The sequence below is a fragment of the Athene noctua genome, chromosome 1 (genome assembly GCF_965140245.1).
Source record: "Athene noctua chromosome 1, bAthNoc1.hap1.1, whole genome shotgun sequence".
NCBI classification, from domain to species: Eukaryota; Metazoa; Chordata; class Aves; order Strigiformes; family Strigidae; genus Athene; species Athene noctua.
The window spans coordinates 169,930,356-169,954,331 of record NC_134037.1 but is presented as its reverse complement, the minus strand read 5'-3'; the positions used below and the strand labels follow the sequence as shown (position 1 = coordinate 169,954,331).

At 37.0% G+C, this 23,976-nt stretch overlaps 1 protein-coding gene across 2 annotated transcripts in view; it reads left to right on the top strand.

Annotated features, from left to right (window-relative positions):
* Positions 1-23,976, top strand: part of USP9X (ubiquitin specific peptidase 9 X-linked) — a 107,907-nt gene that overhangs the window by 28,285 nt on the left and 55,646 nt on the right. For both annotated transcript variants that reach the window (XM_074905168.1, XM_074905160.1), the window contains exons 3-13: positions 126-271; positions 626-705; positions 6,643-6,755; positions 7,511-7,729; positions 8,884-8,999; positions 9,246-9,497; positions 9,574-9,712; positions 11,260-11,412; positions 15,328-15,432; positions 16,738-16,944; positions 17,864-18,000. In XM_074905168.1, coding sequence (XP_074761269.1) covers positions 126-271; positions 626-705; positions 6,643-6,755; positions 7,511-7,729; positions 8,884-8,999; positions 9,246-9,497; positions 9,574-9,712; positions 11,260-11,412; positions 15,328-15,432; positions 16,738-16,944; positions 17,864-18,000 — 1,667 coding nt within the window. The remainder of the gene's footprint in view (positions 1-125; positions 272-625; positions 706-6,642; positions 6,756-7,510; positions 7,730-8,883; positions 9,000-9,245; positions 9,498-9,573; positions 9,713-11,259; positions 11,413-15,327; positions 15,433-16,737; positions 16,945-17,863; positions 18,001-23,976) is intronic.

Sequence of the window (23,976 nt, the reverse complement as noted above, 5' to 3'; positions counted from 1 at the left end):
TTATTAGATTTTATGATGACAGGTACTTACTTCAAGTGATTCTTTGAAACTGTGAAGGAAAAATGCTAAAATAAGTGGCACATAAGTGCAGACAGTATTTAAAGTGTTTTCCAAACCAATTTTAGACTTCTTCACCTGATTCTTCCAATGAGAACTCCCCAGCTACCCCGCCTGATGAGCAGGGCCAAGGAGATGCTCCACCCCAGCTTGAAGATGAGGAGCCTGCATTTCCACACACAGACCTGGCAAAGTTGGATGACATGATCAACAGGTATTTTCACACTTTTTTCGGAGAGTGTAGATTATTTGTGCAAATGTCTTGATAGTGGAGTTAGTATTCTTGTATGTTTGCTTCACTGGATTTCTTGAAATACTTTTTTTTTTTAGTGGGTTAGAGTTGCAGAGAGAGGCTCAAATCATAAAATCAGAGGGTTTTGTGGTGTGGGGGTTTTTTTGGGTGGGGTGGTTGTTGTTTTGTTTTGTTTTTTTAAATGGAGTGCTCATCAGAGCCTTTAAAAATTTATATTCTTACCCTATATTGAAAGCATTATGGAGGGACAAGGATTCTTGATTTGTAAGAAGCACAATTGAAATACAGTGGTATTTGTTTTGGTTTTGTATATAGGCCTCGATGGGTTGTTCCTGTATTGCCGAAAGGGGAATTAGAAGTTCTTCTAGAAGCTGCTATTGACCTGAGTAAAAAAGGTAAACTGAAAAGACAATCATTATTGGGACAGTGTGTAAAGTCTTTCCTTGTTTTTTTGACTGGTGGAGGCTTAAAAATTCTTAATTATTTCTGTTACAGTCTCTCGTCTTTTGGGGTGGTATGCATAACATTCATAGATTAGAAATTTTAGAAAACCATCAGTGTAGTTAGAAATTAGGTGCCTCAGCATGAGTAGGGAAGTTGAATAAGCTCACAGCAATAAAAATCTTGCAATTCCTGTCCTACCTGTTTTCTGTATTCACTTTGATATCAGACCTAGTGGGTTTGGTCCTTATAATAGATATTAAAACTCAAAGAATTCTCGTTTTTTTTAAAAACAAGTTACTGTAATCTGACTTTCCAAATGTCTTGCCATAAATTTTAATTCAAATTTGGTACATACATACTTTTGAGAATATTAGAGAAAAGTTAGAATTTCAAACAGTATGACTTAGATGAATAATTCTACCATATTGTTTGCTGTGTCTGATTTGCTTGGAATTAGGAGGGTTCTGTAGCAGGACTGTGTATGTGTTTGCTAAATTGTACTAGTCAGATTGTCAAGTTTGTCGTGTGTTCTGAAAAATTCTTTTCTCCTGTGAAGTTGCTTTGGTTTCCTGTTCTGGTCAGTATTTATTGCCATGATATTTCAGTAATATCAGAAGTCAGATAAAAATATTTTTCTAGGATATCTGCACTTAGCAGCTAGCTGAGTTTTAGTGACATACAGAGTGCCTGTTCCTTACTTTTGCAGAGCTAGACAAGGACAACTTCATTTCCATGTTAATAAAGGTTATTCTTATGTGGTTTTAAAAATAAAAAGCTGCTTGTGTTCATGAATCTGGGTTATCTTGATTATTTTCTCTAAATCTTTTTTGCTTTGGAGCACTCTCTGGAGAAACAAAAGTTACGTTGCACCCTTGTGATCCAAAACAGGATAATGACATGTTGTTGCCAACACTGATTTATCAACCATAGTTGTGCTTGAAGTTGGCTTCTTTGCATGTAGCTAGGTCTGGCAGGAATCCTAAGGTGAGTGTAGAATTTTCAAGTTATCGCATCTGTTCAGGGGCAAAAGAAATGCCAACTAACGGAAAGAAAATGCAGCCATCTATGTGTCTGGGCTGTTCGAAGAGTGCAGTAAAAAATTCTCTGCTTGTAATTTGTGAGAGAGGAGATGTATGTCCTGCCAGCTGTTAAGTCATCTTTTTTAAAAAAACAAAACAAACCAAAACCCAACAAAACAACAAAAAAACCCAACAAAAAAAACCCCTGTCAATGCAGTGAAGTAATAAGAGCAGAATGAGACTTTTTGACTACTCCTAACATCAATGTACTGCTCCAAAGCATGAGATTTCGTTGAAAATTCCCAGTCTTTTCTCTTTTTTTTTTTTTTCCCCCTCGCTTGTGAAAAAGCAGTGAAAATCTATTCATATGTTTATGCACTTTAATTTTTATTAAGTTGTTGATGTCCAATTCTGAAAAGAGCTTCTGGGTTGCTATCTCATTATTCTTACTCTTGCCCTCTAGATGAATTCCTATTTGTGTACGTGTGCAAGGATTATTGGTTAAGGCGAAAACAAGGAAAGCTGTTGGATGTAGTTGTTCATTAACTGTGTTATCTTTACAGTTACATCCTAGATTTTTTTTTTTCCTCACTACTGAGGCTATGTGATGTCTAAGAGCGTTCTTTTTAAAATAACTTCCAGTGTTCGAGGAATATGATAGGGCTCTCACTTGGTGTAACTGACACTGTTTTGGTAGCTCAGAACTGGGCGGACACTGTTTCAGAGCTGTGTATATATAGAGAAGCAATATAAATGATTCTGTTATGTACATTTCCTAACAGATCAAAAATGTGTTCCATTATCTCAGCAAGATGTAAAATTGGGCATCTTGCTACCTGTCCGTGGGCATTTTTTCTTAATCTGAGAAGTTCTGTCTCAGAAGGGAAGAACTGAAATGAGAAACTGAAAAATAACCAGCTGTTGAATGACATATATTTTATATTGCAGTCTGTAACTCGTTTAGATTGTGGATCAACAAAACCTAAAAAGAGCCTGCTCATCTTTTTCTGTCAAGCACCATTTTCTAGTGGCTAGGATTCTTAAGTAGCTTTTATTCCTAACATTGCCAGTGGCCATTGGCATTGGCATTCTGGAATGACTCTGGGGCAACTGCTGTCTTTGTGACCCTGTCTATAAAATAAGAGTGATATTTACATCCTTCTAAAATCTTTTCAGGAACTGAAATTGAAAGGGACATAACTGAACTGAATTGAAAGTACTTGTAAGAATTAAATGTCATCATTACCACCTTAAAGTGCAGGTAACAAATTTGACAGAGCAGTATGAATCCTGTCTAGATTGCCAGTCGCATTATTCCTGGCAGATGCATTTATTCATGGAAAATTATCTTTATGTTTAGGCATCAGTTATTCTTCATTAAGCAAGCCATGAGACTATCAAATGATAGTGTAGAGTTATTTGCTAATACAAGAAAACCTATTTTTAAAATAGTGTTTAATAGCAAGATGGAAGTTTATCTTCTCAATAATTCTGGAATACTTATGCAGTGTTGTGAATAATGATATTTGATCCAGAATTAAATGTCATAGTGAGTTGGATGCTGTAAATTTTAAAGTGAAAAAAATGGTTTGTTTTAGGTTTTTGTTTTCTAACAGGCTATTTTCCACTCTTTCTTTCAAAATCCCTTCAACAACTCTGCACTGCTCTACTTTTGTGGATTTTATTGCTCCTAATTTTTACATTCAGTTTTTAATATGCTGACAGAACTTTCCAGTGTGACACACAGAAACAAGATGTAAGGCAACTTTTAGAAATCGTGGCTTATTTAAACTGAGATTTCACTGTGCAACTTAAACCTTCAACCTTGATCCCAAATACTTGGTTTTGATGAATTATATGAAGGCTTACAGAGTGGGAAAGAATTGAGGCAGGACCTAGAGAGTCAAAAAAAAAAAAAAGTGTGTGTGCATCCAAAAGCTAGGCAGCCTGATGATGGGAATTATTTCCAGCATCCTCTGTAAAGATAATGTCTGCCTGGATGATCCATATATGTTTCTTGGGACCACTCTTGAGTTCCTTACTGAAGCTTTATCTCTGCATTTTCTTGAAATTGTTATTTTTAGCCATCTATCTAAAGCAGGGACAGCAGATTTGTGTCGTCATGTTCCAGAGTTTCTTAGCCAGGTATCTGGGCTAGAACCAATTCAGTGAAATGAACTATAGCAGGGTCAGTGCAGTATCTTGATGTAGCAGGACTCTCATACTCCTGATGATTAAGAGTTATTGAAAGACTGCCAGACTCTGAGTGCCTTGTGTAGTCACTGTGCCCATGGGCAACTGAGGGTTTCTTCTGAGCATATTAGCTCCAGGTCACTGTCAGTTCTACAGGGTCTGAGACAGCCTTTGCTAAGGCACTGAACGGTTTGTGTGCTGCACTTCTGAGGCTCCAGGCCTGGCACAGTGCCACACCAGTATGCGGAGCTAGCTGAGCTCTGGGGTTCCAGTTACAAAGTGGTGTAGTCCAAGGTCCTGGAGAAGAGGAGCTGGGTGATTTCGCTTGGGGCCTTAGTGCTTCAACCATATACTGTTGAATACCCCTCAGATGCATTAGTTTTTTCATATACAGTTGCATCTGGACTGACGAGTTTTTGGACCCAGAGTGTTTCTGCTCTTGTGTCAGGGTTAACATACTCTGTGTATTTTATCTGCCAAATCGACTGCTTTTAAGTATAAGTACAGAAGTCAAGTGGCCCTCGGTTCTTCCTCTGATCCCCTAATGGCAACTCCCGTATACTGTATGTTGCACATCGTCTCTTTCTTTCATACTAGTTTTTTTCTCAGTGTATAACTCATTTCTCCAACTTTTCTCTAAATACTTAGCTCAGGGCTGCATATACTTACTTATCTCTTGTATTCTTCCTTATCCTTCTCTGCCCTCAGAATTGGGACAACAGAGAAAAATGGCTGCTTGCAGTCTTTCCTAAGAGTTAGTGATACTGAATCTGATTCAAGCGGTAGATGCCAGGTGTCTAGTGTAACTGCTGTTTCTCTTGTCACTGTCTTTGGGTTGCTCTTGCTTCCTCTCCCAACCTGCTGTCTTCTAGGACTCCTTTACCTTCCTTTTGATGATACTCCAGTCCTTATAGACACCTAGCCTTGGTTCCTTTCATAGGTGTTATCAGTTGTTTCAGCAGCTTGCAGCACTGTGGGAGAAGATAGAAGGTTATTGTCTATCTAGGAGTCATACAAGTATCTGCAAAGGTTCTACATCATCCATCTCTTTCCAGTGAAGGACAGTGTGTTTTAAAAGTGTATTTTGATATTCCTGAACTTGGTTTGAAATGTCTTTCTGACTGAAGCTGTCTAACCATTGTGGGGGGAGATGGTCCAAGAAGTACTTGAAAGCTTGAGAGGTATTTCAGTGCAGTGTACCAGTACTCTGAGGAGCATTAAAATCACTTGAGTGTGCTGGCTTTGAATTTGTATTCAAGAACTAAGTGCAGTGCTACATTTGGGGTCAGAAAGGAACATTTCCCCTAGGTCAGCCCCCTAGGGTGACCACATTAGATACCTTCCTTGTCCTCTGTTTCGTATAGAATGAAGTTGTCATCTTTATGTCCTTGAGGATTTAACAAAGTCCTGAGTTTACTGCAAATGCCTAAGCCTTAGGCAGTGTGCATCTCTCTTCTCGTTTTTTGTCATGTTGTCATTGCTGTGGCTTGCAGCCTTGTATTATTGGTCTTAGCACTTACTACATAGAGTAGGGATGTCAGCTATCCAGACTGCAAGCTACATAGAAAGATAATGTGGAGATTTTTTTATACTTGGCCACATGTACTTCTGGTATTGGTAAAAAGAGGGTGCACTGGAATAGTTTTCAAGGAGGTGACAGGGGCTCTCCATCGATACCTGCTTTATTCTAGTTGCTTGAGAGCTGCACCAACTGTAAGAGTATAGGCTAGCAAGCCCTGTTACAGGAGTTTGGAAAGTTTGGTATGTACTGGCACGCAGAGCAGATGTTCTGTTACCTCTTTTGAAAGGAACTTCTGTTGTACAGTTGTTTGTGAGAATGAGGACCCTTAATTTGGTAACGCAAATCAATCTTTCCCAAACCAGTGGAAGTTACTGACAGGATGTCTCATTAAGGAGATTGCAGGAGGAGGGAGTGGTGGCAGTGATGTTGGTGAATCTGAACGCTGTAGGCTTGTTGCATGCTAAGATTCTCTGATTGAAAATTAAACTTGTTCCGTAAAGAAACCATGACAGAGTTTTAAAATGGCTAAGAGAAAATATGGACCATTATTCTTTAATTGTAAACTTGACATGGTGGCTGTGGAGGTTTACAGCAGTGTTGAGGTGTAAGTGTGTTGGGTCCTGGCAGCAGAATGACGAGAAACTGTACTTGGAGGGAGGGTGAGAGACAGACAGATTCATGTTTATTTTTGCAGGTGAACTGTGTCTAGGAAACGGAGCAGGTATCACCCTTTCTGCTTTTCACTCAGAGTTTTACTGGTAGTAACTAAATAAGAGAGAGCATAAATACGTGTACACCAGAAGAATGGAAGATAAAGATTGTACTTACTGTTAATTTTGCTACTATACCTTTTGAGTGTTACAAGTGTGGGAAAAAAGTGCCCTATCACATGTTTTTAAAATAATTTTAGAATTGTCTAAAGGAGTGCAATTTTTGAGGTGGATTTACTAGAACATTAATTCATTGTGGTTTTGTCCATTCAAGCTTATGTAAGTTTGCTTCATCCAGGGCTTCTCTTTTTAAAAGAATACTGAAACTTTAAACACCAAACCTTTGAAGTCCAAATCACTGCTTTAAATATTTTTAAGTTCATGTAACAACTAATGAAATTGCATCTCTAATAGTCTGGTTTTTTGTTTTCTATTTTAAAATAGGCCTTGATGTCAAAAGTGAAGCATGCCAGCGATTTTTTCGAGATGGATTAACAATATCTTTCACAAAAATCCTTACAGATGAGGCAGTGAGTGGCTGGAAGTTTGAGATTCATGTGAGTTTTTAACATGTTTCTGAAAAGCATAGTCATTTAAATGAGGAAGGAGACTGCCTTTGTGACTATGAGGGGACTGCAGAGACTGAATCTTGTTTTTGAAACTCATCTCAACAGAGAACTTGGAGAACTTTTGTACAAATGGCTGGGGAGGGGGTGGGGAGTCATCCTGTTATCATTATTTTGTCTTTTTGGCTTTGGTATTTTTGGAAGGAAATAAAACGAGATGATATGGGGAGGTATGAAACATTGCATGTTCAGTAGTGTAGCTCTTGTTAGGCAGACTGTCTTTGGCCACATGTCTAGAGACCTGCTTATTTTTATATGCATGCTAGGACATGAAAACTTGCTTTTTTAGTAACAGCTTTTAACCACCTGCTAACTTCTCAATGTTTGTAGCAGCTGCTTGAATATAAAAACTACCTGTTGGACAGCTAGTCGTATGCCAAGTGAGAAACTGTAGAGATCTTTATAAGCAAATTAAAATCTGAGAAATGGGTAAAAGAAGGAAAAGTTAATAGTTCAGTGGTGGTTCATGAATGTCTCAACCAAAAATACTTGTGTCTTTTTCCTAAATTTAATTTTTAGCTGAAAACAGATAGTTTAAGATTTGTTTAAAGCCTTTATTAGAGGAAGTACAAATTAAGGTACAACATTGTAAAACCCTGCATGCTAGATACAAATTGTTCAGATTTTATAGTTCATATTCATTGTACAGTCACCTGCCACATTCTTGGTGTTTTTTTTCTTAATAGAGATGTATTATTAACAACACTCATCGACTAGTGGAACTGTGTGTGGCCAAGCTGTCCCAAGACTGGTTTCCACTTCTAGAACTTCTTGCCATGGCCTTAAATCCTCACTGCAAATTCCATCTATACAATGGTACTCGTCCCTCAGAAACTGTTCCTGCAGGAGTCCAGCTTGCTGAAGATGAACTTTACGCCCGTCCTCCTGACCCACGATCACCAAAGGTATGAGAGTGTTTTCAGACCTGTATTTTTTATTTTATGCAGTGTTACCTAATTACACAGTAGCCATGAAGAAGTGTTTTTAGAGGACCAAAAAAACCCTCTTCATTCTCTATATCACTAAGATGTTATGGTGATATGATTGGTTAAGAGTCCATACATGATTTAATGTACATTTCCCCTTCTAACTCTTTCAGTCTTTGGTCCGCAATCAAACTGTGTCATGTGTTTCTGTGGTAAGCTGGCACAACTCTGTTGGAATGTCATTCCTACTGTGTTAATTGGCTTGCTTGTGTTTGCCAGTTGATGGATTTACCTTCTCACCCAACATGATTTTGTAGGTGACATGTTTTGAGGAGGGAATTATGTGGTAAAGTAGGAATTTTCTCTCCCTTTTCTTACAGTTCTCAATGATTGCAGAAATGTTTTTTTAATTGGCCATTAGGATGCTAGTGTTAGTGTGGTTTGGGAGGATTTTTTGTTTGCGTTTGGGTTTTTTGGAGTTTGTTGGGGAGTTAGGATTTGTTTTTTGAACTGGCAGTGCATATTAGTAATCTGTTCTGGTTCTTGGGTCTGAATTTTTCAAATTGTGCTCCAAATGGCACTGGTACAATTTCAGGAGGTAATTGAATAAAATTTTTGTTGCTTTCTTCCTTTTTTTTTTTTTTTGTTCTTTTTAGTAGAACTGCTAGCTATTGATATGTAAGAACCAAAGATAAAGAACTTGGTGTCCCTGGACTTCCTTGCTTTGCTAACTGTGTTTCGAAGAATGTTATTTTGCATTCTTACTGCTTTATATGCAGTATTATATCCAGACCACAGAAAAATACCAGACTTGTCATGCTTTCTGTAGTAACTTAGCAGCCAAAGCTGAACGTGAAGTGTAGCCATTTTTATTCCTATATATTTGATAAATTTTCTGAACAGCTAATGTGCAGTATCTAGTATCCGTTCTTTGACATGGTAATGGGAAAGGTTGCCTGTTTCTAAGTATTTTCTTAAAACTGAATATTTAAACTACATAGGCAAGTTCACTGTCAGTTCTTTTACCTTCTCACACTTTATTGTGTAAGGACTTTCTTACTAACAAGTACTTGAAAGTATTTCTAAATGGTAATTTGTTAATGTCAGAAAATAACTGTTTTATTATATTGCAGGGTTGGCTAGTAGATCTTATCAACAAGTTTGGCACATTAAATGGATTTCAGATCTTGCATGATCGCTTCATGAGTGGATCGGCGTTGAATGTTCAGATAATTGCAGCTCTCATCAAGTAAGCTTTTTTAAAATAGTAATTTACATATATGGAAAAGTTGGACAGTATGAAATATTACGTCATCACAAAGCTTAGTCTTTTGACATAATTCCTCTCGCTCTCTCTCTTAACTAGTTGTGTTTGCCTTCAACATTTCATGTTCTTGCAAATAGACTTGAGTTTCTTGAATGAATTGCTCCTTACCATCTAATATCACACAACTACTGATTACGGCACTTTGATCCCCTTTTTCTTTCTTTTTAGGCCATTTGGACAATGTTATGAATTTTTAACGTTACATACAGTGAAGAAATATTTCCTTCCAATTATAGAAATGGTTCCACAATTTTTAGAAAATTTAACAGATGATGAACTGAAAAAAGAAGCAAAGAATGAAGCCAAAAATGATGCTCTGTCAATGATAATCAAATCTCTAAAGAACCTAGCTTCAAGAGTTCCGGGACAAGAAGAAACTGTAAAAAACTTAGAAATATTTAGGTTAAAAATGATACTTAGGTAAGATGCTACTCCTAGCATGATATGCTACTGCTGACATTTTTTGCACACTTCTTACATTTAATTTCTCTTACAGGTTGTTGCAAATTTCTTCATTCAATGGTAAAATGAATGCACTAAATGAAGTTAACAAAGTAATATCCAGTGTGTCATATTATACTCATCGACATGGTAATCCGGAAGAGGAAGAATGGCTTACAGCTGAAAGAATGGCAGTAAGTTCTCCTCTTCATCAAAATTAATTGAATAGATTTTCTTCCTTGTTATTATGTTAATGGTAGAAGTAGCTGTATGTTACGGATCCTGCACACACTACTACACATATCTACGATTATAAACAGTAGGTATCATGTCATGATAATAAGTCATTTCAATAATATTTTTTCTGTGAAAAAATGCTGTATTTGTTTCAAAGCTGCCATTGAGAGTTATTTTCAGTGCTCAAAACATGCCTTAAAAAGGGATCCTAGAATAGTATGTTTTTTATATAGTGTTTACTAGATAAAAAGGTGTGATTCTTTTGAAACTTTAGTGCCACTGTACCTAAAAACCTGAATGTTCATTAAATAAGGATAGTCTGGCTTCTGTGCTTCGAGTAAGCTTTTCTCATTAGAGTTCTAAGTGTCTACTATGCTTTCCACATTTCAGAAGCTGGATTCTTTGGTACAGAAAGTTTTAGAAATCACACATTTATTTAATATTTACATATTTGAATACAGTTTCATGCTTAAATCCATATGTAGGGAACTTATTAAAATGAGAATTTGTAAAATTAAGGACAGATTTTTCTTCACCTTTGTGAAATTTAATTGTGTTAAGTGATTTTTGCATTGTTCTGCTCTGTCTTTGTGATTGCCTACCTGTTGTGAGGTTTATAATCTGCAAAAAGACTGCTGACAAAAAAGAATGACTGCAGTTTGACTTCTTAAAGCGATAGGAGGAAGTAGGTCTCTTTTACATACTCTGTATAGTTTGACATCTCAGATGAGACTCTGTTTTGAAATGCAAGGTTCTAGATAGCAGTATTCCATGAGACTAGCTTGAATACTCTTAAGTCTGTAATCAAAGAAACTGTTGTAAGGTATGATGCTGTGTATGTTTGGGGTTTTTCTTCAGTACTTGAAGCAGACACTCCTTTGCTTCAGTAGGAACAAAAAATACAGGACACCATGTCAATGACACCACTGGAAAAATTGCATCTACTTAAATATGGTTGAATATTGGCCTCTAATTCAATTAGGGTTTTTTTTAAATGCTTCTAAGTGACAGTACTTAAATAATCTGACCTTTTTATATTTCAGTCCTTGCTTATGTCCTTTTTATGTGATATGCTGTAGGCATACCAGTAAAACTAGAAGTGTCTTAAGCAACTTGGGTTTGATATTTAATGATTGTGAATTGGAAGAGAAAAGTTTTGCTCCTTCAATAGAAGAGCTAACTCCTCCCTTTGGCTTTTTACGTTTGAAGTTGTTTGAACATTTTTATGCTTTGGGTTCATAATTTAATGTTTGAAAAAACATTTCCTCTTGAGATATCACAGTGACTAGCATATTGGATTGCTTAAAATGCTGATTTTTAAAGAGGAAATGAAAGTTAGAGATAAATACCTTCCTCTTGTGCTGCATCTTTCTCACCTCTCCCAATCAGAATATTGTATATAAAGTCATTAATCTGTAACAGGTTGATATTTTTCTTTTTCTCTTAACTATCAGTAACAGCACTTCAGTAATTTGAGATGGCACAACTTTCTTTTTACATTCAGGAATGGATCCAGCAGAATAATATTTTATCAATTGTGTTGAGAGATAGTCTTCATCAACCTCAGTATGTAGAGAAGTTAGAGAAAATTCTCCGTTTTGTCATCAAAGAAAAAGCCCTCACTTTGCAGGATCTTGACAACATTTGGGCTGCACAGGTAAAGAATTCAACTGCTTGTGTGCTGCTGCACAGGAGGGATCTTGTATGTCCTGTATTGAGAAGATGACTTTTGTGCTTCTTTTGCTTGGTGTTAGTCAAAAGTAAAGAAAAATTTGAAATTAAATGGTGTTCTTTTCTGGGGTCCTGGATCTCAAAATTGTCTTCTCAAGTGTCCTCAGTGGAAGGGGTCAACTACACATATATGTAAAGTCTAAAGGAACAGTTCAGAACATGGTGCAAAGTTTATCCTTTTTAATTATTAAGGAACCCTCAACATTGGTGAAAGTCTAGATTATGAAAGAACTTGCTATGTAATGACTTAATATTTTAAAATGCATTAAGAATATGTATTGCTAATATCTGAGTTCACAGTTATATAAATTTTTCTTGGGCAGAGTGCTATTAATAAAGCTTATGATAATGACTGTTCTAGAAGGTATTTAACAGCAAACTCTTTCCTTTGTGTTGTAATGATTGATTATTTTTGAAAAATTATACATTTTGCAATATTGGCTTGTTCACGTAAATGATCGGTGAAGCTGGGCTTCCTTCCTACCGGTGGGCTGCATGAGTTTACCACACGTAATGGGCAGCTGAAGAGACACAATCATTATTAATTAATGAGTAGACAGAAAATATAAGGTCATTTTAGGATAGAGACAAGCATGAGTACATATATCCTTGTTCATAAGTAATGGGTAATAAAACTGTAACTTAATTGTACAAGTAAGCCCTTAGGCTAGTTTTTCAAGTGCAGGAAGGCTAAATCCAGTTTCCAAGATAGAGGGTTGTACTGGTTTTGGCAGGGATAAATTTCTTCATACTGGCTTGTATGGAGCTATGCAGGTAAAGCAAAAGTTTTACCTGTTGACCTCTATGTCAATCCACAAGTTCTCTCACTTTTACTCTTCTTCTGTTTCTCTCCCTCATCCCACTGTGGGGGTGGAGAATGAGCAGCTGTGTAGTGCTTAGTTGCCAGCTGAGGTTATACCATGACAAGGGTTAATACAGGAACTGGGTAGTATTATATCCCTAATTATGTGTGTTCATGCACTTCTGAAACTAAGTTTGCCTTGAGTAGACGTATCTAGGTGTCCCTATTTTCAGGTTACATTTAAAACACTTTGGACTGTAGGTGATGTAATAGAGGGTTGACTTGAAACCTCTGGTGTTTCAACTAACTTTATAATCTCTAGACTTCAATTCCAACATGATAGTAATTGCACAGGCTGAACTCAAATTTTCTCCTTATCCTAAAGTCCTGTTTAGAGAATTGCATTGTGTAACAGAGCAATACACAGATTACTTGAGTCCATGATCATACTGTTAGTTTTCAACTTGTGGTCTGTGGACTTCTCCAGACTGTAAGAAGTCGGGGGAGTGGGGGGAAGACTTCGAGAAGTTAGTTTGCTGTTATTAGGCTTGTATTAACTACATTAGAGCCTCACCTTTTTATAAGGACAAAAAAAAAAATCTGAAATTTGGAAAAAAGTCTTTCAAGAAATTCTGTTACTCCTGGCAGCTGGAAATGGAATGTGTGGATAAACTAGTTTAAGCCAAACTTTTTACCCTTCCAGAAAAATGTGAACGAGTGGTGCAACCCTGAGAAAATAGGCATAGTCCACCCCAACGGTTGCAAAACAAATTTAGGAATAAATTTCCCATGCCCTCAGTTACACAGCTTACTCGGCTCACTTCGTGTGCTTTCAGTTAGGTAGTTGCTGCAGTGCGTTTCCTGCAGTTTTGCCCTGTTTTTTATTTTTGTGTGAAAGTTGAAATTCAGTAAGTCTTGTTCGCGTAGATTGTTTCACCGTGGCTTTGGTCATGGAATTAAAATAGACTAAAAGGTAAGAACACCAGAATTGCTAATACAAAATGATTTTTACCTACTTGACTACTCCCTGTGTTTAGTAGTTTTTAGAAGTTCTTATTAAATGACTGCTTCTGAGAGCAGCTGGAGCATGAAATTCAGTAGTGAGGAGTTGATTTACTGTGTAGCTTTATATAACAGGCAGGCTATTTTAGCTCTGGCTCAGTGCAGCAATGGTGTGGTTTTGCTTTCAAGCTAGAGCTGTTATGTTGCTGCCTGGGTTTAGGGCAACAAATTTAAAGTATACAAGTGCCCTGAGAATCTCAGTATAAAACTAGAATAAAAGTAAGTAGTTTATGAAAAGTAATACAATCATGCTGCTTTTGCCTTTGGAAAGCAACATAAGTTTTAAGTTTTATTGAAGTGTTTTCAGGTCTTACAGAGCCAGTGGTCACAATATAGAAGTGTATTTGATCCAAGGAATAATACTGGAAGTCTCTAAAGACAAGCATTAAGCTGCAGTCTGTTGAGTTGCAAGGAAAGGTCCAGCTGGACAAGAAAAAAAATTGCAGCGATTAGTGTTGGAGTCTCATTACTTACATTCTGGAGCACTTAAATAGAACTTTACAGGTGCTTCCCTGTTTCTGCACAGCAAGCTGACGGTCCGCACACCATGTTCCATTCCTTCTCCTATTGTCTTGTACTGCTTTCCCAGCCTTTTCTGTTCTTAAGGGCTTCCTTATGTCTGTTAAAAACCTCCCAAGACAAGATTGTTATATGCCTTATTCTTACTCTTCTTGACTTGCCCCCCCCAACAGCTGTGCGTGCTGCTTCTTTTATGTGTTACATTTTAGATGTCCCTTCTGCCCTGTAAGCTCTCAGTTTTTCTTTCTATTCAGGAAATGGTCTGACAAGAGAAAAAAATTCTACTATGTTTTGCAAAATCAAGTGGGATAAGTGGTTTCATAATTCCTTCTCTCATAATCTGACCCATAACATGAAAATGAATGTTTCTACTTAATTTTTCTTTTTAAAAAGTAAATTTTATGGCATGCTGTAAAGAATTTATGGTACAGCGTGTAACAAAGCTATTAGTCTCTTCTTATGTCTTTAAACGAACTACTGATGCAAACTTTTAGAAGGAAATTAATTTTAAAACTGCTCATGCATGCATTTTTAATACTGTACAAAATTAATTACAATTAGTTTGTTTTCTAGATATTTGTTTTACATTTTTTATTCTATGCTTACAGGAAATTTTTCTGCAGTAAATCAGCTATTGATTCACATAGTCCAAAAGTACTGTGCAGATTTAAAGTATGGGATGCACTTTCCAGCCTGGGCATGTAGGAAGGAAATTTTCTTCTCTCCCAGTTAAAATGAAACTAAATGTTTTCTTCTTACTCTTGTCCTCCTTAAATGTCAAAACAGTAATATACACCAAACTTTTACTTAAAACTGTGTCCAGTATGTAACTCAACATCTTGCCATTAGTTGTTTGATTGTTAGACTTTATAAGCTGCTGGACTTGAAAACGTTCTTTGCCAACAAATTGTATGTAATAGAAAGAAATAGTTGTCCATGAATCCACTAGCATGAAGGAAGTACTTCAGCCTGATAAACAATGTGGGAGTCCTGAAATCGTTTTACAGCTTAAAACACCACAATGAAATTCACTGAGGAAGTGGATTTTGAGTCCTTAAAAAAAACCCAAACAAACAACAAACCAACCCAAACCAAAACAACATTAAAATAAAATACTGATTTGTAGGTTAAAACATACTTTTAGACTTTATTGTTTACTGTCCAAGCATGATTGGTAAAAAAGTAAATACTGTGATACTGCAGTATTTATATTCAAAATAAATACTTGTGTGTACACACACAGAGCACACTTAAATACTTAAACATACAAGGGAAATCTAAATACTGTGACTTACCAGTGAAGTAAGCATTCAGTTTACCTCGCTGCTCCCGCAGCATCAGCTTTTTTTGCTAGCCACCTCAAACACTCTTTTTGTAAAAATGGTGTAGGATGCCTTGCTCCTTGACTTAATATGGATTGCTACAAATGTTAGTGCATTCTTTTTTTCTTCTTAACAGGCAGGAAAACATGAAGCCATTGTAAAAAATGTACATGATCTCCTTGCAAAATTAGCTTGGGATTTCTCTCCTGAACAGCTTGATCACCTGTTTGATTGTTTTAAGGTAACTATGCATGTTTTGACTGTATTCAGGAAATGGTTTGTGAAGTTGAATATACATTTGTGACTCTTTCAACATCTACTTTCAACTTCTTTTAGGTACAGGTAGTTTCTTTGTGTTAAAAGACTTCTGAATGGGTTAAGGCCTGTAGTGTTAAAGTGACAGCAATCCTAGGGGTATTGAATTTTTCAAATAAAATAAGTTATTTATCTTACATAGTGGTTTTTATTTCTTCGAAATTATTAACTGTTGGTGATTTAGTAAATAATGTTTTTCTTCTAGCATTAGAGTAGGTTTCATCACGTTTAGCAGGCACTGCTGCTTTTGATCTTTAAGTAGAGGAGATCAAGGACTTCCGTTCCCTGCTCCCCCAACTTCCTCTCTATCATGTAGTAATTTTTCTCTGGTTAACACAGATACAGAATGAAACAGTCTTGGGAAGATAATGTTGAAGGTTTATAAACATGTAATGATTTGGCTGAAATCACAAAACAACTTGCTTCTGAAAGTTTGTTATTCACTGGATTTTTATGTATGCTAATATTAACACTCGTAGCTTCCAGTAGTGGTGCTGTCTGGCTTGTTCTGCTGTTATGCTTTTAGGACGTGATCTGCTGTACTAGAAAATGCAAGCCAGCCATGTAGACTCTTGTTTTCTGTTTTTAGATAAATGCATTATAGTCACATTTTGGCTTATATGCCATTTGTGCTCTGATTAATGGAGGTCCTGTAGTTTGGTGGATATGGGTCTAATGTTCTGTAACCCAGATACTGAACTAAATGCTCAGAAATTCTCTATGTAAACTGTTGCGTGTTGTGTCTGACCTTGAAGTAGATATGAAGTAATGTTATATTGGAAACTTATTCGGAAAAAGGTTAACAATGTGGAGGACTTTGTTTTGGTTAGATTCAGAGGCAGAAGTGATATTAAAATTTTACTCATCTAGTGATTTTAAATTAAGAAGTCATTTAAGTATAAGCACAGGATTTTTGAGGAAGCATTTGCAAGGAACAGCTGAGTCTGCCCTATTTTGACTGTTGGTGGACTTGTCCATGGTAACGTTAACTTTTACAAGCACATCTGTGATCTTTATTTAAAGATCCTTTAAGTTGAATACACTTTAGTTGTAAACACTAGAAGAGCTATTCAATTGAGTCTGACACATCTAATGTGATATTTATTTTTAGTGAAATAAATTAGGAGAAAGTTCTTTATATAGTTGCATCACTTCATTGTTGCATCATTTGTAATGGTGCAGGTTGTGTGTGGAATTCAAGTCTGGTTTTCATGTCAAAATATTTTCTTAGGCAAGTTGGACAAATGCAAGCAAAAAACAGCGTGAGAAACTGCTTGAGTTAATTCGTCGTCTTGCAGAGGATGACAAGGATGGGGTGATGGCACACAAAGTGCTGAACCTTTTGTGGAATTTGGCTCATAGTGATGATGTACCAGTTGATATCATGGACCAGGCTCTTAGTGCCCATATTAAAATTTTAGATTACAGCTGTTCACAGGTGAGTAATCTGGTATATTCTGTTGTGAAATCAGTTAGTGACAGTTTCCCTCCATCCCCCATGAAAATACCAAGGGATTTGATAATTTAACAAAAGTGTTATCATAGATCTGTATTAATCTACCAACATCCATGTACTTTTAAAATGTTCTGGGACATACTTTAAATAACAGAGTTCATGCTTTAATTGGAAAGAGTGAAATGTATCAGTATGCCTGTCTTGTTACAATTGGTGATACTGTAATGACAACATAGGGGGAAGTGGAGAAGAATGCTACCAGAGTAAACAGGGAGAAAGGAAAAGCAGCCCTGCTCCTGTCTTTTCTTTTTTCTGAACTTGATTAGCTAATTTGTTCAGGTGGATTGGGTTTTTTTCAGTAAGTCCTTATTTGTCTTGTATAATATTAGAAAGGATTTAGCAAAGGACAGTGAAAACGGTTACATGCTCTCCTTCCCCACCCAAACTTCTGTGTAAGTCTGCCAGAATAATAATTCATTGTGGTTCAGAATGAATCCATTACATCTCTTGACAACCGCTGGCAGGTTTTTTCTTAGTTGTTAAGAAACAGTTTCTCATTGTTTCTTGGTATTTCATAGCAGTTTACTCTGAGTACCAGTGAGTAGAAATAAATGAAAGAAGCACAAGAGCAAATTATTTAGACACAGATTATCCTCTCTAGCTACAGGTTTTCTTATGCTGAATGCTTGGGTGCTTGAAGGCGGAGAGTTTCTAACACACTGATGGCTTCTGCCAACATGTAGTGATGCTCAGATACTTTTCTTATGCTTGTATGCTGCAGAGGTCAGTTGATTTTAGTGTTTGTGTGGCTTTGTATGTTCTGTTCTATCTTGGAAACAAAAGTAAGGGAATGATGATAGTTTCTGCAGTATTCTTGATTTTGATATGCTTGTTCTTTAAGGATCGAGATACACAAAAGATCCAGTGGATAGATCGTTTTATAGAAGAGCTTCGCACAAATGACAAATGGGTCATTCCTGCACTGAAACAGATTAGAGAAATTTGCAGTTTGTTTGGTGAAGCACCACAAAACTTGAGGTAAGAATGGAATGCAAATAAAATTTTGTCTCTTAAAAGTTGAATGGGTTGGAATGAGACTGAATTTTTTTTTTAAAGAGGCAGAGAAAGCTTAGGTAAAACCTTAACCTGTGATTGCAGATGTTCTTGAGTTTGTTTTAATGTGTATAAATAGTCTTTAAATTCAGACATCTAGGTTCAGTAAGAGAGCATTAACTGTTTCCTCAAACATGTTTTTATTAACTTTTAGAATAGTAGTCTGATTTCTGGAAAATCTGGGTTCGTTTTTCTATTAAACATGGACTGCCCTGCCTAACAATGGAATTGGTTTACAAAATAGAAATATATTTTATATGCATATATGTACACAAATACTCGCCCATCCCTGTTCTTTGATGACAAATTTATACAGGTCATCTAGTTTATATACTTGAAATCAAAGATTACTTTTTTTGTCTGGGAAAAATACTGATGATCTGTCCTGAATGGAAGAGATTACAAATGTGTTGGGTTTGTTTTAATTTTTCTTATTTTTTTTTTCCTTGGTTAGGGGTGGGAGGAGGTTGGTTGGTTTGTTTCTCAAAGGCAGGAAAAAAGAAAAGGCATTGTCTCTTTGGACTTGTTAAAATATATGTGCTTGTTTTTCATTGTTTTAAATGTTTTCTCACTACAGAAATATTTGAGGTTCTGTGCCCCTAACAGTTTTTGTATCCACATCAGAATTTTTCCAAACTCCAAAAAAATGTTGTTTGATTATCAGTGTTGCATATTTGTTTTAATTCTTGTAAGCAGATAAAGTATTAAAATCAATGTTGCTATTACAGTCTGTTTACAAGAAGGATCAAGAGAAGGAGAGTTGAAGAAAATAAGCCTTCGTTTACATAACACTATTTTCTTACTGATACCTTTTTAAGGAGCTGCAATAATAGGGCGTTCCTGGCTTTAGTAGGTTTCTTTATTAATTTAGTTTGCAGCATGTTTCTCAGTTTTCATGGCATTTTAATCCTTTACAGTCTAACATTAATGATTGTTGGAGGTTTTTCCAACAAGGTCACAAAGTTACCTGCCTATTAGCAGATAAGTTTGTTTTCTGTGTCTCGGGGCCCTTAACCTTTTACATGCTGTAAGATCTAGGTGACTGTAGATAACTGGTTGTTCGTGGCAGTTCAAGTTGAACAGTTTTTAGCACAATGCCTTAACAAAGAGGCTTTGCTTTAAGTAATTATTGAATCAGAATTCATTCAAGGCACTAATTAGGTTTCTGCTCTGTGAATTTATTTTGGGAGGAATCTAACTTCTTTTGATTGTGGAAGTTTAGGTTCCCTGTATGGCATATGTACAGTGTGTGTGTGTATGTATTATGTTTTGTCAGACTGTCTCTTTCATTCCTCATTTTTATGCAGAATTTGAAAACACATATGGCAAGAAAGTAAACTTTGAGTTAAAGATTTTAATCAAGGGACTTCACCTCTTCCTGTGGAGGAGCTTTTATGAACAAGTTACTGTTGAGGGAGTTTTTTAGTCAAGTAGTATTACTGCCCAGGTGACTGGAAAACATCATTTTGAAGTATTTGGTGACTTGCTAGTCCTTGTAGTTTTCTGATAACTCTTAACTTTCTATACAGTTTGGAAATTGTAAAGCATGCATCCAATACCTGTTCCTATTCATTTTCCTTATTTGACTTCAGACTTTAATTAACATCCTTCTGGAATTTGGATCAAAAATCAATCAAAACAGATGTTTGTGGCAACTGCCTCGAAAACATTTCACAGAGCTTTCTGTGTGCAACATTAATCCCATAATCTATATACTACTCCCTTGGGGTGGTTCAGTTGATTGGCACTGGCAATTAAAAGCTCGGTCCAGAACAATTTAGGCTGCTGATTCTTGGCAAAAAGAAGTATACATTATCTTATGCCACTGGCACTGTAGAGACTCTTTTGAGGAGGAGGATTTAATTGTTGCTAGTTATTCATGCAGTTGAGCAAAGTGACGAATTGGTTATACAATTTCTGTGGCAAAATTTAACTCCTGACCGCAAAGAAATGCTGCATATTTCAGGAAGTTTAGCTTAACTAGAATTGCAACAGCATAAGAAAAGAATTCTTACTTGGGTACAAGGATTCTTACTAATATTAAGGAATAGTCAACTTTATTACTCAACATACTGACCTTTAGTGTACTGATTGTGTTGACTGATGGACCAGTTTCAAGCACTTAAATTTGACTATATCTATCTACTCAAGCAGTATAAGGCTGGTCTCCTAAGTTATTTGCTGAGAAGAATCAACTGAGCATTGAGAGGCCATTCTGTAAGAATTAAGAGTTTTGTTAGTGCTTTAAATGAAACAATGATGCTAGCTTCAAGTCACTTTTTAGTCTAAGTAGCAGAATTTGTTGGGTTTGGTCACTGCTATTTGGTTTTTAATGTCTGCTTTTAATAGTACGTAGCATTTGCTCGTCTAGTAGAAGAATTCTCAGCTTCAAAAGCTGAGTTACATGTGTAGTAGTACGTTGGGCAAGTTATATGGGCAGATGAATAATTTATTTTAAATCCATTGTCATGGGTTGAGCCCAGAGGGCAGCTGAGTGCCACACAGCTGTTCACTCACCCTTTCCCACCCCCCCCACCCCCCCAGTGCTGGGAAGGAGAAAATGAAGCAAAAGGCTCAGGAATTCAGATAAAGACAAAGAGGGGTGGGTCACCTATTACAGTTATGGGCAAAAGGCAGACTTGTTAGGGGAAGAAAAAGAACATCAAAACACTAACAACAACACTTAATAGACACACTGGGACAGTGAGAAGCATTACTATATGTTAAAAACACCTCCTTTCCACCCCTCCCTCCTTCCAGGCTCAGTTGTGTTCCTGATATCTCCACCTCCTCCCCACCAACAGGGCAGGGGACAGGGGGTGCAGTCAGTCTGCTGCTCCTTCCTGTAAGTGGTGGGGAGCACTCTTCTGCTTTCTTGACCCTGCTTCACGTGGTGTCTCATGGGAGACAGTCCTCTATTGAACTTGATCTGTCATGAGTCCTTCCCAAGGTATTCATTCTTCTCAAGATGCTCTGGTGTGGGTTATCCCTGTGTGTTGCAGTTGTCCCAGCACCAAACTACAGCAGCAGGGACTTCCGCCCACAGAGTTCTGGCCTTCTTCAGGTGCAGCTGCCCGCTCCAGTGCGGGGTCCTCCACAGGCCGCAGGCGAATCTCTGCTCCTACAGTGACTGTCATGGGTGGCAGGGGGGCAGCCATGTGTCTCACCATGGGATACAGGGGGGATCTCTGCTCCAGCACACACACCTCCCATCCCCCCACCCCCCCTTCTTTCTCCATCTTCCACTGACCTTGATGTTTGCATAGATGTCCTTCTCCTAATTCCTCCTTACAAGTCCCAACACCCCCCTAGGTTCTCTTTCTTAAATATATGGCAGAGGTGCAGTCACTGTTGCTAATTGACTAAGCCTTGGCCAGAGGCAGGTTCAACATGGAGCCAGGGGAGCTTTTGAGAAGCTTCTCACACTGAGCCGCCTCTGTAGCCCTCCCCTGTTACCGAAAACCCTGCCATGCACACCCAGCACATCCATTTAAATTAAGTTGTTTGGAATTTTGCTTTTGTCAGTTTGCCAGTGTTTTTCTACCATATAAGCATGGATTCTAACTATACTCTTTTTAGTATTTGCAGTGTATTTCGGCATCCATTTCAAAATGTTAAATTGTCCTGTTATACTTGGGTTTTGATACCCATTTAGTAGAAGCACAATGAAAAGATGAGTTTTGCCATTAACTTCAATTTTTCACTCTTCAGTTACTGCTGAAGGAATATGTCCCAATGGCAACATCATCATACAGTCTAACTTCAGATGCCTAAGGAGTGATTCTATAGTTGCATGTGGAGTTTGCTTTAATTCTATAAAATCTTGCCAGATCAGATTTTTTTCGTGCCCAAAGACAATCGTCTTGCCTTTGACTCCATCCTAGCAGATGATCAAAATAACATCTTAAATGTTGTTCACCAGTACTGTGTAACAACTCACAACTTGTTCATAACTCCAGTTATCACAGTTATTCAACTGCTGTAAGTAGTTGCTAACCAATATGAATCCATCTGTCCAAATTTGCTGTTTGTGCATGTGATCGAGAAAGGAGAAAAGTAAAAAATGTCTAGTGCAGAAGGTTTAGTCTTCTGCTGATAAAGCTTTCTTTTCGCTGTACTTTGTAAGATTGATACAAATGCATAATATTATGAGTATATAAATACATACTCCAATAGCTTGATTCTGCAAAATACCCCCATCTTGCTTCTGCTTGTTCCTTTAGTTGTTTCATCATACGTACTTCTCAAATAGTCAGTGTTCTTATTTACTGTTACCCTTTGTAAATACATCTTTCTATTTAGAGGTAACATCTTGGGTAGCCACTAGAGACATCCAGTCTTTTGCTGGTTTTGCTGCTGATTTATGCTGAGCAAGGAGAGTTGGCAAAGATGGAATGAAGTGCAATTGGAAAGTTTCTCAAAGTGAAAATAATGAATGTTCTTTCTGAGTGTATGAAGTCCTGTATGTTTTCTTCCTTCATACTTCCATCCATTCTGCTTTCTCTCTGACAAATGTCTGAATCTTTTTTTTTTACCACAATTTGTGTTTTAAGTGCCTCTTTCAAGCTGTTTTGCAAAGCTCTGCATATTACAAAATTAAATCTTCTGAAGACCTCTGTACTTAGAGCAGGCCAAACTGTTGGTTGTAGACCACAAAATTACTGGAAGGATGTTGATAGAGTCTCTTTTAAACCCAGATAAGACCCAGATCTTTGGTCCAGTGAATCAGTTTAGCTGCTTTTGTTACATCTGGAGTGAAATGTGGTTGTCAGCTGCAAGATCATTATCAGCAGGTGTTGGAACTGGCATTTCTTGCCTTCTCCACTGTTTTCAAAAGTGTGGTGATAGAGTGCTGTAGGTCATGTAATAGGGAGACCCTGTTTCCTAGGAAGGATGAGAATTCCTACCTGTAGTCCATTCAGCTAATTCTGGGGTCTACTTTCTTAAGTGTTGAAGGAAAGGAATTCTGAAATCATATTTTTATTTCTTCAGGGCAGGCTACTGGATCAGCTGAGTGGCAGTACAATGAGGAAGGCTTCTCCTCTCTCCCCTCACCCTTGCTTTTTTCCTTTTTTTCTCTCTTTACCATGGAAGAGCAATGCAAGTTTACATTGTTTATGCAGCTGAGATCAGTGGTCTGATCTACAGAAGTTGAGGCATTTTGAGACTGTTCCGCAGAGGTGATTAGCCCCTAAGTTTTAGAATTCAGTAATGTTCATGGCATGTGGATTTTGGACCCAGGCTCTGTATTTTCTCTTGCAGTTTGCTTTTGTAATCTAAATATGTCTAGTATTTAAAAACAACATTTTTTGTAGATCTTGATAATAGACTTAAATGATCATCTAATTAATTATTTGGGGTATTTCTTTTCTGTTTCTTCTTAGACTATATGCTCTGTGTAACTATGCTTTTTTATGTTTGTACCAACATTTTTTTCAGATAGATACTGTTAGAAAAACAATTCAGAGTTACACAGTTTTTTTAAGTATTGAAACAATTGGTGTGATATTGGCTAGTGTTCTTTCACAATAGTTTTAAGACCATGAGCTTTGGTTTTGAAAATTGACCTAGTTTTACTTAGTGTTTGAATATTATATTTAGAAAATAATATCAGATGGATGTGGAAGAAACTGATTATGCATACTGTAGTTAATTACAGTTGAGGGTCTCTGTCTTTACTATGCAGTTTGTGGGCAGGTATTTCTATTCCTGTCTTGCTGCAGATATTCTCCCTCCAGCATACTGAGCTGCTCAGATTGCTTTGATAGTTTTCATACATAATGTAAGTGTATAATCCTCATAAATTAGCTGCGCTTAATAACTGGTAAGAGTTGTTGGTGCATCAGAAAGGAAAAAAAAAAAGTATTGTCAGAGGCCTAATGTGCTTTCTATTAGAGGTCT